Source organism: Dunckerocampus dactyliophorus, chromosome 4, assembly GCF_027744805.1.
Source record: "Dunckerocampus dactyliophorus isolate RoL2022-P2 chromosome 4, RoL_Ddac_1.1, whole genome shotgun sequence".
NCBI classification, from domain to species: domain Eukaryota; kingdom Metazoa; phylum Chordata; class Actinopteri; order Syngnathiformes; family Syngnathidae; genus Dunckerocampus; species Dunckerocampus dactyliophorus.
The window spans coordinates 36,070,238-36,090,355 of record NC_072822.1 but is presented as its reverse complement, the minus strand read 5'-3'; the positions used below and the strand labels follow the sequence as shown (position 1 = coordinate 36,090,355).

At 44.5% G+C, this 20,118-nt stretch overlaps 2 protein-coding genes across 2 annotated transcripts; both read left to right on the top strand.

Annotated features, from left to right (window-relative positions):
* LOC129179579 (zinc finger protein OZF-like) lies at positions 1-3,744 on the top strand. Its single transcript, XM_054772999.1, has 2 exons — positions 1-283; positions 2,187-3,744. The coding sequence occupies exons 1-2, from the start codon at positions 118-120 to the stop codon at positions 3,512-3,514; spliced, it is 1,494 nt and encodes a 497-aa protein (XP_054628974.1). The 5' UTR covers positions 1-117; the 3' UTR covers positions 3,515-3,744.
* A 3,582-nt stretch (positions 3,745-7,326) lies between these two features.
* On the top strand, positions 7,327-12,857 carry LOC129179574 (gastrula zinc finger protein XlCGF57.1-like). The gene is made up of 2 exons (XM_054772973.1): positions 7,327-7,581; positions 10,562-12,857. Exons 1-2 carry the CDS (start codon positions 7,413-7,415, stop codon positions 12,142-12,144), a joined length of 1,752 nt encoding a protein of 583 aa, XP_054628948.1. The 5' UTR covers positions 7,327-7,412; the 3' UTR covers positions 12,145-12,857.
* The last annotated feature ends 7,261 nt before the right edge of the window (positions 12,858-20,118 follow it).

The following is a 20,118-nucleotide window of genomic DNA, read 5'->3' as shown; positions in this document are numbered from 1 at the left end:
GAAAAAGGCGGAAGTTAGACGTCGAGGGGAAAAAGAGAACGAAAATTAGCAAAGCTCCAAGCTTGTGATTAGCCTATTCGCTAAAAAAAACAAAAACAAAAAACAACAGCATTCAAAATGTTGACAGAGTTGATCAGAGAGCGACTAATGGTAGCGGCTGATGAAATATCGGCGATGTTTGAAAGAAATATCGCGTCCTACGAGGAGGAACTTTGTCAAACAAGAAAGGAGAACGAGCGACTTCGACAACAACTGGAAGCTGTTAGCAAGACTCGCGTTGAAGGTATGTTGACATGTGTACTACCCTTCTAATTTAACGCATCCTTTAACGCGTTTGTAGTCGTGCTCTAAAGTTCTTGACGGTCAGCGTTCAAACGAACACAATCCAACAGTAAGAAATTAAAGAGACCGAAGACTACTGAAAGATCACATATTGCAGAATTGGCCACGAAGCAAAAAAAAAAACACGTTCAAAAACTGACTCGGTGTGTGGCTGGGTAAGAACGGAGCTATTTGGTTTTTATCGTAACTCCCGCGTTTAAGCGTTATTTAACAACAGAACGTGACGTTATTGACTTCTGGTGTGTCCTGAGGTCTGTACTTGAGGCTTAAAGGGTCCCTGGCATGATTCATCAACTTTTCTTGAAATATATTTTTCTTCTTAGCATATCTACACGTGTTGCTTTACAAAATATGGTCACACTTTACAATAAGGTACACAAAATACAGTAGTTACTGAGGAACTAATGAAGAACTAATGACTAAGCCACACAAATATCGACTAGTTACTGAGGAACTAGTGACTAAGGCACATAAATTTAGACTAGTTACTGAGGAACTAATGAGGAACTAATGTCTAAGGCACATAAATTTAGACTAGTTACTGAAGAACTAGTGACTAAGGCACAGAAATTTAGACTAGTTACTGAGGAACTAATGAAGAACTACTGAGGAACTAATGACTATGTCACAAAAATTTAGACTCGTTACTGAGGAACTAATGACTAAGGCACATAAATTTAGACTAGTTATTGAGAAACTAATGACTTAGGCACAAATTTAGACAAGTTACTGAGGAACTAAAGAACTAATGAGGACCTAATGTCTAAGGCACATACATTTAGACTAGTTACGGAAGAACTAATGACTAAGGCACATAAATTTAGACTACTTACTGAGGAACTAATGAAGAAATAATGAGGAACTATTGACTAAGGCACATAAATGTAGACTCGTTACTGAGGAACTAATGACTAATGCACATAAATTAGGACAAGTTACTGAGGAACTAAAGAACTAATGAGGAGCTAATGTCTAAGGCACATACATTTGGACTAGTTACTGAAGAACTAATGACTAAGGCACATAAATTTAGACAAGTTACTGAGGAACTAATGAGGAGCTAATGAGTAGAGTAGTTACTGAGGAACTAAAGAACTAATGAGGAGCTAATGTCTGAGGCACATACATTCAGACTAGTTACTAAAGAACTAATGACTAAGGCACATAAATTTAGACAAGTTACCGAGGAACTAATGAAGAACTAATGAGGAACGAATGACAAAGGCACATAAATTTAGACTAGTTAATGAGGAACTAATGACTAAGGCACATCAATTTAGACAAGTTACTGAGGAACTAATGAAGAACTAATGAGGAGCGGATGACAACGGCACATAAATTTAGACTAGTCAATGAGGAACTAATGACTAAGACACATAAATTTAGACAAGTTACTGAGGAACTAATTAGTAGAGTAGTTATTGAGGAACTAAGGCACATACATTTAAGGAAGTTACTGAGAAACTAATGAAGAACTAATGAGGGGTTAGGGTTGGTTTGTTCGACTCTAATTTTGTGTACCTTATTGTAAAGTGTTACCAAAATATCAAAGTGGCAAAGCAGTATCCTTTCATTTTTCACTATGTGGCTCTCGCTGGAAAAACGTTTGGACACACCTGCCGTATTGCGTTGGAATAAGCATTTAGCAATTTGTCCACCAGATGGTGCTGCTCTGGTCTTGCTGTGAATAGGAGGCGTCAGCATGCTAAAGCTAATGTCAAACGACAATCCTGCAGATCAGGGGTTGGTAAGTGAGTCGGGCCTTGAGACAAGTACTTTCCATGACATTACATGGCACGCCAGAAGAAAACAAGGTGTGTGTTGATGTTGCCTGTGTCCTGCAGACATCCAGCAGCTGTTTGATCATCAAGAAGTACTTCCCCCTCGGCCGCAACGGGAGGAGAGCTCCACTGTGGAGCAGGAGGACCCCCAGCCCCACCACGTTAAAGAGGAAGAGGATCCCCTGTCCCACAGCGTTAAAGAGGAAGAGGAGGAACTCTGCATCACTCAGGAGGGAGAATGTCTTCTAGGGCCGGAGGAGGCTGATCTCACCAAGTCACTGACTGTTGTCTCTGTGAAGACTGAAGACTATGAAGACAAACCACCTGAGTCCTCACACCTTCATCACGGTCCGAGTGAGGAGATCAGAGGGGCGGAGTCTCCAAGCAGCAGCAGCTCACCACAGCACATGACAACAGAAGCTGGCGGAGACCACTGTGAAGGATCACAAGCGGAGAACCTCTTAGCTCCGCTATCAGATAGCGACAACACGTCACTCTGTCCTGGGGCTGAAGACGGGGAGGACAGGGCTCACGTTGACGACAAACACTGCTCAGTTTGTGCGAAAGGCTTTGCTGATGAGAGGGATTTCACTCGACACATGAGAACACACACAAAACCTTTTACTTGCTCAGTTTGTGACAAAAGATTCTCTGAAAAGTCAAATATGGTAAAACACACGCAGACACACACTGGAGAAAAACCTTTTAGTTGTTCAGCTTGTGGTAAAAGATTCTTTCAGAAGTCAAATATGTTGAAACACATGAGAAAACACACTGGAGAAAAAACGTTTGGTTGTTCAGTTTGTGGTGAAAGATTCACTGAAAAGTCAAGTATGGTAAATCACATGAGAACACACACTGGAGAAAAACCTTTTTGTTGCTCAGTTTGCGGTAAAGGATTCTCCCAAAAGTCAAATATGGCGAAACACATGACAACACACAAACCTTATTCCTGCTCACTTTGTGCTAAATCATTTACTCAGCCAGCCAGTTTGACAGCACACATGCGTATGCACAATGGAGACAAGCCTTTCAGCTGCTCCGTCTGTGGTAAAGGATTCTCTCGAAATTTACATATGGAATCACACATGCGGACGCACACGGGAGAAAAACCTTTCTGTTGCTCAGTTTGCGGCAAAGCATTCAGCACCAAGGTGTCTTTGCGCGGACACCAAAGAACACACACTGGAGAAAAACCTTTCAGTTGTTCGGTTTGTGGTAAAAGTTTCTCAGAGAGGTCAAACGTGGCATCGCACGTGAGAACGCACACGGGCGAAAAACCGTACTCCTGTTCACTTTGTCCAAAAGCATTCTGTCGGCAGAACAATTTGACAGTACACATGCGGACCCACAACAGGCCAACGGATGTTGTCCTGTCCAGTTTGTGCTGAAAGATTGTCAAATCATGCAGGCGTCATGTTACCTAGAAAGTGATGTTCTGCCGTGTGTATAGTACCAGATTCCCTCACGACTTCCAAATGAGTGCTTCTAAGAACAAACACTGAAGCAAATAAGAGATGATGACTTTCAGTGGCCGATCGATTGCCGCAACCGTAATATAAACTGCTGTACATAATTCCCTGTGGGTGCTGTCAGTTCACTTCTGGGCCACACAGTGACTGATGGCAGCCCATTCTTGCATAATAAATGTTTGGATTTTGCCAGAATGTGCAGGTTTTTGTTTGTCCACAGAAGCCTGTTTCTCCATAGAAGAGAATTTCATCAAGTTAAAGGGAAAGATTAAAGGATGAACTGTTAATGACATAAAAAGACTTGTTAACGAGAGGGTCATTTCCCTACGCCTTCGGGTTGGGGACTGTCGTTTGTGCGTACGCGTCGAACGGCAGTTCAGAGTACCCAGCCTTCTTGGAGTCCATCAGAGGGGTGCTGGAGAGCACCTCAACTGGTGACTCCGTCGTTTTGCTGGGAGACTTCAACGCCCATGTGGGCAATGACAGTGTGACCTGGAGGGGCGTGAATGGGAGGAATGGCCTCCCCGATCTGAACCCGTGTGGTGTGACATTGTTGGACTTCTGTGCGAACCACAGTTTGTCCATAACAAACACCATGATCGAACATAAGGATGTCCACAAGTGCACATGGCACCAGGACACCCTAGGTTGCAGGTCCATGATAGACTTTGTAGTCGTATCATCAGTTGTTCTGGACATGCGGGCGAAGAGAGGGGCTGAGCTGTCAACTGATCACCACCTGGTGATGAGTTGGATTAGATGGCGGGGGAGGATGCCGGACACACCCGGGAGACCCAAACGTGTAGTGAGGGTGTGCTGGGAACGTTTGGCAGAGTCTCCTGATCATCGAAGGTTGGAGCGTGAGGTCGATAGGCGGATTGGTGCAGCGTCTGCAGTAATGCGGTCGCTGTACCGGACCGTCGTGGTGAAGAGAAAGCTGAGCCGGAAGGCAAAACTCTCAATTTACCAATCGATCTATGTTCCCACCCTCACCAATGGTCATGAGCTTTGGGTCGTGACCGAAAGAACGAGATCGTGGATAAAGCGGCTGAAATGAGTTTCCTCCGTTGGGTGGCTGGACTCACCCTAAGAGACAGGGTGAGGAGCTCGGTCATCCGGGAGAAGCTCAGAGTAGAGCCGCTGCTCCTTCACATCGAGAGGAGCCAGTTGAGGTGGCTCGGGAACCTAGTCCGGATGCCTTCCGGACGCCTTTCTGGTGAGGTGTTTCGGGCATGCCCAGCTGGGAGAAGACCTAGGATGCGCTGGAGGGATTATGTCTCACAGCTGGCCTGGGAACGCCTTGGTGTCCTCCTGGTGGAGCTGGAGGAGGTGGTTGGGGACCGGGAAGTCTGGGCTTCCCTACTAAGACTGCTGCCCCCGTGACCCGGACCCGGATAAGCAGAGGAAAATGGATGGATGAATAAAAAGACTGAATGCATTTAGAAATGGGGAAGTGGTAGAAAGAGAGTCGTCAGTTTGTAGAACAAACGTTACCACAAAGCATTATGATTGAGTTCATGAGATGTTTGCCTCCTTCCTGATGTCTTATTTTTTTGCATGTTTGTCACACTTAAATGTTTCAGATCATCGAGCAAATGTAAATATTAGTCACTGACAACACAACTGAACACAAAATGCAGTTTTTTAATGAAACATTTTACTATTAAGGGAGAAAAAAGAATTCCAAAGCTACATGTCCCTGTGTGAAAAAGTGATTGCCCCCTAAAGCTAATAAGTGGTTGGGCCCCCTTAGCAGCAACAACTGCAATCAAGCGTTTGTGATAACTTGCAATGAGTCTCTTCCAGTGCTGGGGAGGAATTTAGCTGAATTGTTGTCATTCAGCCACATTGGAGGCTTTTCCAGCATGAAGCGCCTTTTTAAGGTCATGCCACAGCATCTCAATAGAATTCAGGTCTTGGACTAGACCACTCCAAAGTCTTCAGCCATTCAGAGGTGGAGCCCCAGACCATCACACTACCACCACCGTGTTTTACTGTTGGTATGATGTTCTTTTTCTGAAATGCCAGATGTAATGGGACACACACCTTCCACGAAGTTAAACTTTTGTCTCGTCAGACCACAGAGTATTTTCCCAAAGGTCTTGGGGATCATCAAGATGTTTTGGCAAAATTTGGCAAAATTGAGAAGAACGTTAATGTTCTTTTTTTCAGTATTAGTTTTGGTCTTGGAACTCGGGCCGTTTTTTGCTCAGTGTCTTTCATATGGTGGAGTCATGAACACTGACCTGAACAGGGGCAAGTAAGGCCTGCAGTTCTTTGGATGTTGTTGTGGGGTCTTTTGTGACCTCTTGGAGTCATTTTAGTTGGACGGCCACTGCTGGGAAGGTTCACCACTGTTCCATGTTTGCACCATTTGTGGATAATGGGGGTATTCTTAGCGAGCTGTGTTGAGGGTAAAGCCGGACTTGCCTGTTCAGCGACGGTCGTGCTCTTTTAAAGCAGCTGTGTAACCATGGTAACTTCGGCTAAAGTCATAACCTGGTCCAGGCTTTCAGCTTAAAATCGGCTATGACAGTGCTACTGTTTCACTGTTTAGCTTATTCGGAGATGGCGTTGCTATTTATTTCGAACCTACAAAGGCCCCAAGGGAACATGGAGGAAAAAAAAGAGCATTCCCTGATGATATTAGCCATCTATTCATCTATAAGCAAGATAGATTTTCAGCCAAGGGAACAGGCTCGATACGCTCACACAAGCAGCAGGAATAAAATTAAATATGAAATATGAATAATTAGGCCAATGTTAGCAGGCGTATTATGTTAGCAGTCCTTGCGTAAGTACTCAGCCTGTTAGTCTTCTTATATTACAATATTCGCTGGAGGAATAAGAAGTCTGAGGCGTCGATCAACCGGAAGAAAACACGTGTTTACTGTAAGTAAAAGAACGAAACACGTCAACACTGCCATCGAGTGGTCACGACGAGCTACAAGAAGACCTATTTAAAAAAAACACAGTTGCTGCTCCAATTTATTTATTTTTTAAATGGATAAAATGTCAAAATTGTGCAATGTGGAGCGTTGACATATTAAAAGACTAGTAATGCATATTTAGCATCATAAATCACTGTTAAGTTGCTCATTACATGCTCAGCATTATTCTGTCAGCGGTCCTCTCTATTGGCGACGGCAGTGTTGCTTTTAAGGGTCATAATCCTTTGGGAAGTCCTCATCACGTTCCAAAATAATTACTTACTCATTTCTTGTAAAATACACCAGCCGAGATGGCTACATTTTCGAGCGGAAGTACAATAATATGACATCAAACGCCCCCTGTCACGTGAACGTGCACTGAGAACGTGTCCCAAAGTTAGCTAGGCTACAGAAATTTAACTCAGGTGTAATAAACTTGAGTTAAGTTGTGTTTTGACAGGGGGGCGATCTCTCTTTCAAACAGGGCAATGTAGGTTTGGATTTTTTTTCTCCCCTAATAATAAAAGGTTTCATTAAAAAATGCGTTTGTGTTCAGTTGTGTTGTCATTGACTAATATTTACATTTGTTCGATTATCTGAAATTATTATTTGAATTATTATTATTATCGTTATTATTATTATTATTACTATTATTATTATTATTATTATTATAAATTTTGAGGGATTTTTTTAGCATCTCGAGCCACACTCATTACCAGAAGATGGCAGTAATGCACACGATAAGGCGTTTGCCAACCGCCAATAAAAAACACGAAGAAGAAGAAAAAAGCGGAAGTTTGACGTCGAAGGAAAAAAAGGGAACAAAGATTTGCAACGCTCCAAGCTGGTGATCAGATTAGTTTACTCGCCAAAAAACAACATTGAGAATGTTGATCAGGGAGCGACTAATTGCGGCATCTGATGAAATATGGGCGCTGTTTGAAAGAACGATCGCGTCGTACGAGGAGGAGCTTTCTCGAACAAGAGAGGAGAATGAGCGACTTCGACAACAACTGGAAGCTGTTAGCAAGACTCGCATTGTGCGACACGTTGAAGGTATGCTGACATGTTTCCTAACCTTCTACTTTGAACGTATCCTCTCAACCCCGGGTTGACTTATTTGTCAATTTTAATGCGCGTTTGTAGTCCTTCCAAAACCTTACGTGGCGCGCTGCTGTGGCATTTTGTTCTAAATGTCTTGACCGTCAGCGTTCAAATGAACACAATGCAACAGCGAGAAACTAAAGTGAGGCCAGACTGCTGAAAGATAATTTAAGATAAGATATTGTTTGTTGTTTCTGATACATGTTATATAAACATCTTTTCACAGTCACATGTTTATTGTGTGGGGTGGCGACGGCGGCTACATATGCAGTCAAACACTCGATAAAAAGCTATTAAGAAGCCGATTTGCAACAATAATTGAACGATAAGCAACTCCAAAATACTTTACAGTTACCATTCTGTGTTTTGAAGGCGACCAATCTTCATCTCCATGTCTTAAGGCTTAAGTCCATGTTCTGCAAACTCTCCATTTCATCTCCAAATGTTTTTTCCTCCACAAAAACTATTGACACATCGCTCAAATCTTGGCTATAATCACTGTAAACATCCTCCATCAAGTACACCGCCATGTTTGTTTACCCGAGTGATACTACTCCAATGGCGTTACTTCCGGAAATGAGCCCGAACTGCGAGAGCTAGCTCGTCGTGGCTGGCGCCATGAACGATAAATGTATTTTTTTGCAGATTTACCTTGCGCTTTCAAAAATGGAACAATGTAGAACATAATTACAAACAATGTGTAACATACTTAAGCAAAGTCGATGAATCATGTCAGGGACCCTTTAAATGTTTAATTTGCTTGGCGACTCTGATTGGAAATTTTGCACAAAGGTTGTCTTTACTCACGTTGAGTTTGATTTTTTTTAAGGGTGCTGCAGTGTCTGTTGACCCATCAAAAGTGTGCGCTTTAATTTGAAATAAAAAGCATTGATTAACCTGAGTCATGTTTTGGGCAATTTAATTTCTTTGTTCAGGGGAGCTGAATATTTTTGAGCAGTTGCCAAACAGTTACACCATTTCCTTCAAAACAATCATCAAGCAGCACTCATAAAAACGACGAACAACCTCCTCACCGCCTCAGATGAAAGCCGTCTCAGTATCAATTTTATTTGACCTTACAGCAGCATTTGACACAATTGGCCACCAAATTTTAATACAGAGATTAGAACATGCCCTCAACATTAAATGAACTGTAGTTTGTTTCCATCCGTAAAAAAGAATCCAGGCACGTGAAGGTCAGTCATGGCATCCCACAGGGTTCCGTGCTGGGACCTGTACTGTTCAGCCTTTATATGTCCCCCTTAGGCTACATCATTGGAAAACACGCCATTAACTTCCACTGCTGTGCAGATGACACACAACTCTACTTATCAATGAAACCTCACCAAACTTATCAGCTGTCCAAACTCCAGACGCGTCTCAAAGACACCAAGAGCGGGATGACCTGAGACTTTTTACTATTAAAGGAAAACTGCACTTTTTTGAAATTTTGCCCATCACATATGAAACGTGACCCCACATGTCGTCAGCTAGCACGAGGGAGCTAACAATGGATGTAATGGGACACACCTGGGCCTGTCACGATAAAAAATTTTGGTGGTCGATAATTGTGCTACAAATCATCGGCGATAATCGATATTATCGACCACGTTTACGAGACAATTTTTTCATTAATTATTGTCATGAGAAGTTTAATTGATATTTGAACCAGTAGATGGTACTTGAGTATAGTGTCCATGTGTGAGCCACATTAGCTTGATTGGAAGTTGCCTGTGTGTATGTTGTTGACTGAGTTGCAAGCTGTTGACAGTAAAAGACGTTTGAGATCAACTATGTTGTTGTTCATAATATTTCACGGAAACATCACAATTGTATGGCATAAAATGTACGCCATATATCCGTATTGAATGGTTGCATTTCTTTCGCAATGTAGCGAGCGACACTGTCTGTGAGCGTGCACCATTTTTCACTGTTTTGTCTGTATTTACATTGCCGACCAAACGCCTCAGTAAGCACTGACTGTCGGGACAAAGGCTCCGCTGCCGGAGGCACCTCCATCTTTAGTTTTTTTTCCCCTTTAGAGAAAACTTGTGTCGGTGTTCATGAGCTCACCTTGTTCATTCTGTTTAAAACCGAAATATTCCCACACTGGGGCTGTTGCGTTCGCCTTGGACACCATCGATTCTGTGCCTTCATTCATGTCAGCAAACGTGTTCTCACGAAGCTAATTTGCTGCTTGCTTGCTGCTAGCACTCTGTATCCACTCACTAGTAGCCCCGCCTCCACAAAGAGGCTAATGAGAGGACAGTGCACTCCCGCCGTTCATTCCGCTGTAGAACCAATGTGCACAGACACATGCAAAGTGTTTGTGAGTTTGGAAAGGTTAATGCGAGGTTATAAAATAACCTAAAGTAAAAAAGGTGGGGTTTTTGTTATATTATGAGAAACTGATTAATTTTTGGAAAATTAGGTTGGGAAAAAATTAAAATATTATAGGAAAAGTCCAAATAATATGGGAATAAAGTCATAATATTACGAGAAGAAAATGTACAACGTTTATTTCAGAAAAAAGTTGAGTCCTATTGTCCCTCACAATATCGCGGTTCGATTATCGCTCGCTCGCTAAATCATGTTTTTTTTCAGAAATGATTTCATTAATAAATGATGGCTGTTTGGTGGTAGACTATGGTCTGTTATTAATCAAAACATGCGGAAATACAAGTAATATGTCGTATTCTGGTCACTAGGCGGCAATAATGACATAAAACGTGGAGACATTAGCTAACATTACATTACCTTAACACTGCATGAACTCATGAAGTCTGTCATGGCATGTCCAACATGATAGAGTGAAAAAAAGTTCTCTTCCCATTCCGTGTGGAAGTGAGTTGGACCTTGAGTACTTTCCATGACATTACCTGGCAGGCCAGAAGAAAACAAGGTGTGTGTTGATGTTGCCTGTGTCCTGCAGACATCCAGCAGCTGTTTGATCATCAAGAAGTACTTCCCCCTCAGCCGCAATGGGAGGAGAGCTCCACTTTGGAGCAGGAGGTTCCCCAGCCCCACCACGTTAAAGAGGAGGAGGATCCCCAGGCCCCCTTCGTTAAAGAGGAAGAGGAGGAACTCTATATCAGTCAAGAGGAAGAGTGTCTTCTCAGGCTGGAGGAGGCTGATCTCACCAAGTTGTCACTGACTGTTGTCTCTGTGAAGACTGAAGACTATGAAGACAAACCACCTGAGTCCTCACACCTTCATCACAGTCCGAGTGAGGAGATCAGAGGGGCGGAGTCTCCAAGCAGCAGCAGCTCACCACAGCACATGACAACAGAAGCTGGTGGAGACCACTGTGAAGGATCACAAGCGGAGAACCTCTTAGCTCCGCTATCAGATAGCGACAACACGTCACTCTCTCCTGGGGCTGAAGACGGGGAGGACAGGGCTCACGTTGACGACAAACACTGCTCAGTTTGTGCGAAAGGCTTTGCTGATGAGAGGGATTTCACTCGACACATGAGAACACACACAAAACCTTTCACTTGTTCAGTTTGTAGCAAAAGATTCTCTAAGAAGTCAAATTTGGTAAAACACGTGCGGACACACACTGGAGAAAAACCTTTTAGTTGTTCAGCTTGTGGTAAAAGATTCTTGCAGAAGTCACATATGTTGAAACACATGAGAAAACACACTGGAGAAAAACCGTTTAGTTGTTCAGTTTGTGGTGAAAGATTCACTGAAAAGTCAATTATGGTAAATCACATGAGAACACACACTGGAGAAAGACCTTTTTGTTGCTCAGTTTGCGGTAAAGGATTCTCCCAAAAGTCAAATATGGCCAGACACATGAGAAATCACACTGGAGAAAAACCGTTTAGTTGTTCAGTTTGTGGCGAAAGATTCACGGAAAAGTCAAATATGGTCAGACACATGAGGAAGTACACTGGAGAACGACCGTTTAGTTGCTCAGTTTGTGGTAAAAGATTCACTGAAAAGTCAAATATGGTAAATCACATGAGAACACACACTGGAGAAAAACCTTTTTGTTGCGCAGTTTGCGGTAAAGGATTCTCCCAGAAGTCAAATGTGGCACAGCACATGTCAACACACAAGCCTTATGCCTGTTCACCTGGTGCTAAATCACTTACTCAGCCGACCGATTTGGCAGCACACACGCGCACACACGATGGAGAAAAACCTTTTAGCTGCTCTGTCTGTGGTAAAAGATTCTCTCGAAATTTACATATGGAATCACACATGCGGACGCACACGGGAGAAAAACCTTTCTGTTGCTCAGTTTGTGGCAAAGCATTCAGCACCAAGGTGTCTTTGCGCGGACACCAAAGAACACACACTGGAGAAAAACCTTTCAGTTGTTCGGTTTGTGGTAAAAGTTTCTCGGAGAGGTCAAACGTGGCATCGCACATGAGAACGCACACGGGTGAAAAACCGTACTCCTGTTCACTTTGCCCAAGAACGTTCAGTCAGCAGAGCAATTTGACAGTACACATGCGGACACACAACAGGCCAACGGATATTGTCCCCTCCAGTCCGTCCTGAAATGCGATAGTTGCTCAACCGACCCAGGCTTTGTGCTGAAGGTGCAGCGCAACAAACCCTAAATTCCCCAAACAGAACTAAACGGTAGTTCAACAGTGGTTATCAACTTACTTTGTCAATTCCGGTTCTTGGCTCTGTGCTCAGTGCGCGTTGACTTAAAAGGGGGCGTTTCATGTCATATTGTTCTACTTCTACGCAAAAATGAAGCGATCCCAGCTGGTGTATTTTACACAAGATGAGCAAGTAATTATTATGGAGTGTTGTTATTGATTATTATGGAGGAGTTCAAAAAAGGTTATGACTGCCAAAAAGCAACACTGTTGCCACTAATAGAGCGAGGGAGGACTATCTTTTCATTTTTTAATGATGTCTATATTATTTTCATATTTTACTTATCTCAATAATATAATTTGTGTGTGTTTAGTGTGCAAAGGAAATTTTTTTTCTTTCTTGTGTCGGGATGAACACACAAATCTACTGTCTCTGTACAATGACAATAAAGACTCACATTGCCCAATACGCAAAACACTTATCCGTTTATTCATGACTGTTTCAAAGTGAAATCATTCATTATATTCATTCTCTGTGACAAATAAGTACTAGGTCGACTGATGTGTGCTCGAGACATGCTGTACCTTATGATGACCAGTAGGTGGCGGTCGCGACGTGTTTTGTGGCAGCTTTTTTTTGTGACTTTTTGTTCAAATAAAGTGTTTTATTACAGTCGATTGCCTCAGAGTGCTTATTCCTCCAGAAAGTATTGTAATATAAAAGGACCAACAGGCTGAGGAACTCACACACAGACTAAAGTGGGGCGTATACATCTGCTAACATTGGCCGAATTCATATTTCATATTGCGTTCTATTCCTGACGCTCAGCTCAAAAAGTGAACATATCCAGCATATTCTCTTGGCTGAAAATCCATCTTGCTCAATGATGCATAATATCATCAGGGAATGTGCAATCAAGATTAGTGCGTTGAAAAAGCCGCTCCCGTCGTAGTGCTGCTGAAGTTATGCTTGCTACCAGATCCACCGACTTGTGGGACTTCTGAAGGAGCTGACAGCTACCGGCAGGCCTAGCGGCACGCGGCTTTTGTGGTGGTCGAGGCAAATACTCGAGTGTGGAAGGAGTTCGGTGAGGCCATGGAGCACGACGATTGGTCGGCCCCCGAAGAGATTCTGGCAAACTGTCTGACGCCTCAGAAAGGGGAAGCAGTGCCCGGTCCACACTGTTTACAGTGGGGACGGAAGCCTGCTGACCTTGACTGAAGGTATAGTCGAGCGGTGGAAGGAATACTCTGAGACTCTTTCCATAGAGGAAGCAGAGTCTGAGGACACGAACGCGGACAGTTCCATCACCGTGGATGAGGGATCAGGGGTCAAAACGTCCAAGTGGCAAAGCAAAAGGGTGGATGAGTTTCGCCTTGAATTCCTCAAGGCTCTGGATGTTGAGCTACTGTCCTGGCTGACACATCTCTTCAACATTGCATGGAAATCAGGAACACTACCTCTGGATTGGCACAACGGGGTGGTGGTCCCCCTTTTCAAGAAGAGTGACCGCAGGGTGTGTTCCAACTATAGGGGATCACACTCCCCAGCCTCCCTGGGAAAGTCTATTCCAGGGTGCCGGAGAGAAGGGTACGGCTGTTTGTCCAACTTTGGCTACAGGATTTGCAATGTGATTTTCGTCCTGGTCGCGGAACACTGGACCAGTTCTACACTCTTGCAAGGGCACTGGAGAGTACATAGGAGTTTCCCAACTGGTCTACATGTGCTTTGTGGACTTGGAAAAGGCATTTGACCGTGTCTCTCGCGGTGTCCTGTGAGGGGTGCTCCAGGAGTACGGGATTGGTGGCACGCCTTTGTCAACAATTATTTTCATAATTTTCATAGACAGATCTGGTCTTGGGATCTCTTCTCTTCTGTGGTGCTGATGGCCTCATCGGGCGTGACCTTCAGTATGTACTGGGGGGCTTGCAGCTGAGTGTGACGCTTCTGGGATGAGACTCAGCACATCCAAATTCGAGGCCATTGTTGTGGATTGCTCCCTCCAGGTTGGGAATGAGGGAGTTGGGAGGAGTTCAAGTATCTCGGGGTCTTGTTCACCAATGGTGGAAGGTTGGAGCATGAGGTCAACAGGCAGATCGGCACAGCGTCTGCCGTAATGCAGTCGCTGTACTGGACCGTTGTGGTAAAGAGAGAGCTGAGCCTGAAGGCAAAGCTCTGAATTTAACGGTTGATCTATGCTCCCACCCTCACCTATAGTCATGAGCTTTGGGTTGCGACCAAAATAATGAGATCATGGATACAAGTGGCTGAAATGAGTTTCCTCTGTAGGGTGGCTGGACTCACCCGAAGAGATCCGGGAAAGGTTCAGTGTAGAGTCGCAGCTCCTTCACATCGAGAGGAGCCAGTTGATGTGGCTCAGGCATCTAGTCAGGATGCCTCCCGGACGCCTTCCTGGTGAGGTGTTGCTAATGCTATTTACAGTACATCCATTCTCATAAGTGACAGAGCATGCGCGACAATGGTTTCGTCGGGAGCCGAGGCTCTCGCGTTGTTTAAGAGACAGACTGTCAACCGGTTACTAGTCTTACTAGCAATACCTGTTGCGTGTCTCTACAATCCATTCATCTCAGGATTTATGGCCTATTCTTATGGATCAAGGAGGCTGCTACCCATTACACGCATCTCTCTTGCCAAATCGGATATTCAGTTGCATCAGTTTATATCGGTTTATATCGTTAACAACCCTAGAAGTTATGATATCCTGTCTCTGTCGCCACAGGATATATGGCGTGCAGACGTGTGGTCTCTCTGTGACACACATCCTGTTTGCTAAGTAGCTCTTCACCCCGTTCAGAAACTCACCCACTCTTAGGTTCCAAGTACTATGGGTGTGGGAGAGTTCGGTCGGCCTCCAATTGGTTTTGGCAAACCATTCGACTCCTCAAAAGGGGGAAGCAGTGCCCGGTCCACACTGTTTACAGTGGGGATGGAGGCCTGCTGGCCTTGACTGAGTATATAGTTGGGCGGTGGAGGGAATGCTTCGAGTCCCTTCTCAATCCCACTGACATACGTTCCATCAAGGAAGCAGAGTCTGAGGACATGAGCGCGGACAGGTCCATCACCATGGCTGAGGTATTTGAGGTAGTCAAAAAACTCCTCAATGGCAAAGCTCCAGGGGTGAATGAGTTTCACCCAGAATTCTTCCAAGGCTCTGGATGTTGAGTGTCTCTTCAACATCTAACTAACTAACTAACTCGGTAGCCGCTTGGTTAGCTTCCCTTATGCAAGATGGCGCCCTCCGTGGCAGACGTCTCTGTCTCACTCTCCGTTTTTTTTCTATTTTTTTGCTATTTTATTGTTCATTTTGGACATTCAATGCACTCACGCAGTACATTACAACAGAGAGACACTCTTGAACATCGGCAGGGTTCATCATGATCTTTCATTCAGCCTCTCAGACTTTGCCTTTCTTCTGCGCCGGGAGAACGCAGCAGCCTGCGGGCCTGGTGAGCTGAATACCCAGCGAGCAAAGCATCCGGGGCGGAAACGAGGCAAGAGAGGCGGCCTGCATGCTAGGCTAAAAGCTAGAGCGACCAGGCCACCGCTGCCAAGCCTGCTGCTAGCCAACGTCCGATCTCTTGAAAACAAGATGGACGAACTAAGAGCAAGGATTACAGCTCAACGTGAGATCAGGGAATGCTGTGTGCTCACCTTCACAGAAACCTGGCTGACGGAGGATATACCGGACTCTGCGATCCAGTTGGAAACATTTGCCGCGTATCGGGGTGATCGGACTTTAGCGTCTGGTAAACACAGAGGTGGCAGCGTCTGTGTTTACGTAAACAAACGGTGGTGCATAGACGTACAGACGATGGAAAAGCACTGCTCGCAGGAAATTGAGCTGCTTATGGTGAAATGCAGACCTTTTTATTTGCCTCGTGAGTTTAGCGCTGTGTATTTAACTGCTGTTCACATTCCACCACGAGCTAACACCGCTAACGCACTGGGCCTCCTGCTGACATCATTGATAAACACGAGACCAAACACCCAGACGCTGTATTTATTATATCTGGCGATTTCAACCACTGTAACCTCAGGACTGTTCTCCCCAAATATTACCAGCATGTAAGCTTTCCCACGAGAGAAAATAGCATCCTGGACCAAGTCTACAACAACATAAAAAAGGTGCTTTGAAGGCTGTTCCAAGACCCCACTTTGGAAAGGCCGACCACATCTCCATATTCCTTTATCCAACATACAGACAACTCCTCAAACAAGCTCCCCCTGTAAGTACAGCAGTTAAAGTGTGGAATGAAGAAACTGATCAAGTACTTCAGGACTGCTTTGGCTGCACAAACTGGGATGTGTTTAAAACTGCAGCGGGGAGGGAAGATTGTACTGTTGATTTGGATGAATATGCTTCTGCTGTTACTGGCTACATTAGCACATGCATAGAGACTGTTACCACCACCAAGTATTACAGAAATTACCCCAATCAAAAACCGTGGACGAACTGTGATGTAAGTGCTAAGCTATGTGGTCGTTTGACTGCATTTGTCATGGGCACCGCTGAGGACTACAAAAAGGCCAGATATGACCTGAGGAGGTCCATACGAGAGGCCAAAAGACAGTACAGACAGAAGCTGGAGGGCTACTATTCCACCTCAGACCCTCGGCTCATGTGGGCGGGGCTCCAGCACATCACAGACTATCGACAGTGGAGTAGCGTAGCCACGTCCAGCCAAACCACACTTCCAGACGAGCTGAACGAGTTCTATGCCCGCTTTGACACCCAAACTCCTGATGAGCAGAGAGGGTGGCTGGACTTGGGGAGCACACAGGACTCACCTCTCATGGTGACATCAGCTGATGTGCGCAGGGTTCTGAACAAAACAAACCCACGAAAAGCAGCAGGCCCAGACAACATCTCAGGCCGTGCACTTCGGGTTTGCTCATCAGAGCTAGCTGATGTGCTTGCTGACATATTTAACCTGTTGCTTGCACAAGCACTTGTACCGACCTGCTTTGTCCACCACGATAGTGCCCGTACCCAAGAAGAGCAACGTGACCAGCTTGAATGACTATAACTCCCCTCCACTGTTATGAAGTGCTTTGAAAGAATAGTCATGACCCACATCAAAAAAAGCATCCCGGCCACTGTGGACCCTCTACAGTTTGCATATCGCCAGAACCGGTCCACAGATGATGCAGTCAACACTGCCATCCACACAGCCCCTTCGCACCTACAGGGCCAGGACACATATGTCAGAATGCTATTTATAGACTATAGCTCTGCTTTTAATACAGTCAGCCCCCACAAACTCACAAATAAGCTCCTCACACTTGGCCTGTCACCCTCCCTCTGTAACTGGGTGTTTAACTTTCTAACAGGCAGGCCCCAGTCAGTCAGAGTCCACAATCGCACATCCAGCTCAAGAATTGTGAGCACTGGGACCCCATAGGGGTGTGTGCTGAGTCATTAAATTTGCGGATGACACTACAGTCATCGGCCTGATCACTGGTGGTGTTGAAACATCATACAGAAGAGAGGTGGCGGACCTCATAGCTTGGTGTTGTGATAACAATCTCCTTCTCAATACAGATAAGACTAAAGAGATGATCATCGACCCAAGAACAAGGGAAAAGGAGCCGCATAGACCCCTGTTTATTGATGAGACTGAGGTGGAGAGGGTGAAAACCTTCAAGTTCCTTGGCACACACATCAGCGAGGACCTCACCTGGTCTCACAACACCCAACAAATTGTGAAGAAGTCCCAAAGGAGACTGTACTTCCTGAGAAGACTGAGGAAATTTGGCATGTCCACCACAATCCTGAGTTGCTTCTACAGATGCACTATGGAAAGTGTCCTTACCGCCTCCATCACTGTTTGGTACGGTAACTGTACAACACGTGATAGGAAGGCACTCCAGCGGGTGATCAAGACCTCACAGAACATTGTTGGGGCAGCCCTCCCCTCACTGCAAGACATTTATAAAACTAGAGTCCTACGCAGAACACACAACCTCATCAAGGACAGCACACATCCACAACACTCATTATTCACACTCCTACCGTCAGGCAGACGCTACAGGAGTTTGAAGTCCAGGACCACAAGGCTGGCAAACAGCTTTTACCCACAGGCCATCAGGCTTCTCAACGAAGCACTCACACACGCCACACGCAACACACGCACACACTCATAGCACTTTATTTATTTATTTATTTATTTATTTATTTATTTATTTATTTATTTGTATTATTTATCTGTATTAATGTCTCTTCTGTTGTTGTTTATATGACAATAAAGCTCTTGAATCTTGAACATTGCGTAATAGTTGGGAACAGTACTTCTGGATTGGCATACCGTGGTTGTGGTCCCCCTTTTCAAGAAGGGTGACCGCAGTGTGTTCCAAGTAAAGGGGGATCAGTAAAGGAGGGAGGTGCAATGTGAACTCTACACTCTTGCAAGGGTACTTGAACGGTACATGGAAGTTTGCCCAACTGGTCTACAGGTGCTTTGTGGACTTGGAAAAGGCATTCGACTGTGTCCCCTGCGGTGTCCTGTGGGGAGTGCTCCGGGAGTACGGGATTGTTGGCACACTACTACATGGCATTCGGTCCTTGTACAACCGGAGCAGGAACCTGGTTCGAATTGCCAGCAGTGAGTCCAGCCTGTTCCCAGTGAACGTTGGCCTCCGCGAAAGCTGCCCTTTGTCACCGATTCATTTCATTTTTATGGACATAATTTTTAGCCTCAGCCATAGCATCGAGGGGTCCGATTTGGGGGGGGGCTTAGAATCTCATCTATGATGGCCTCATCAAGCTGTGACCTTCAGCGTTTACTGAGGCGGTTTGCAAAATCTAGGATGAGACTCAGCACCTCCAAATCTGAGGCCATGGTTCTCAGTCAGAAAAGGGTAGAGAGGTGTATACTGTATAGTCCACTTTGTGTCAAAAAGGTATTTATGACATGTCTTGATTGATTTATGACCCCCTGTCATAAAAAGTTTATGATATGGCAATAAAACAATAAAACTTCGAAGTATTTTCACACCTATGTGTCAGGGATCAAAGCATCAGGAAGCAATAAAAGTTTATGGCATAACAATAAAACATCAAAGCGTTTTCACACCTATATGTCAGGGATCAAAGCATCAGGAAGCGGACATCTGGAAGCCATAAAACATCAAAGCGTTTTCACACCTATGTGTCAGGGATCAAAGCATCAGGAAGCGGACATGCGGAAGTCATAAAACAAACAAACAATCATAAAATCATTCCCACGTGACTGTGTTTTCTTCCGGCTGCGTGTGGGGGAAGCCCCCAATTCCATACCCCTTCTTTCCTAACGACCCCCCTCCAGCCTTATCTGGGTGTGTCTCAGCATGTGTGACTGGGGCCCCAATACCGCCCCCCCGGCCTGTCTGTGTGTCTGGCAGTGTCTCAAACATGTAGTTTTCCCATTGAAACAATATAAATAATACTGCTAAGACAGTCAAAAGCATTGCAAACTCTTTTTTACCACATTCCCATTGAAACAATACAAATAATACTGCTAAGACAGTCAAAACATTGCAAACTCTTTTTTTTTACCATAGTCCCATTTAAACTATATAAATAATACTGCTAACACAGTCAAAACATTGCATCCTTAGCTCACACATCCCCATTCAAACAATAGAAATAATACTGCTAAAACAGTCAAAAGCATTGCAAACTCTTTTTACAACTATTATCTATATGTATTGTTTTTAAAAGACCTAATTTATGATGTGCTTTTACAAAAAACATTACATCCTTAGCTACCACCTTTTTACTACAGATATTTTCTTAAAACGGGCATGCGGAAGTCATAAAACAAACAAACAATCATAAAATCATTCCCATGTGATAGTCATCAGACATGCATTGAACACAGGTGAAAAAAAGATTGACGAGTACTTTGTGGATGGTTATGCCGA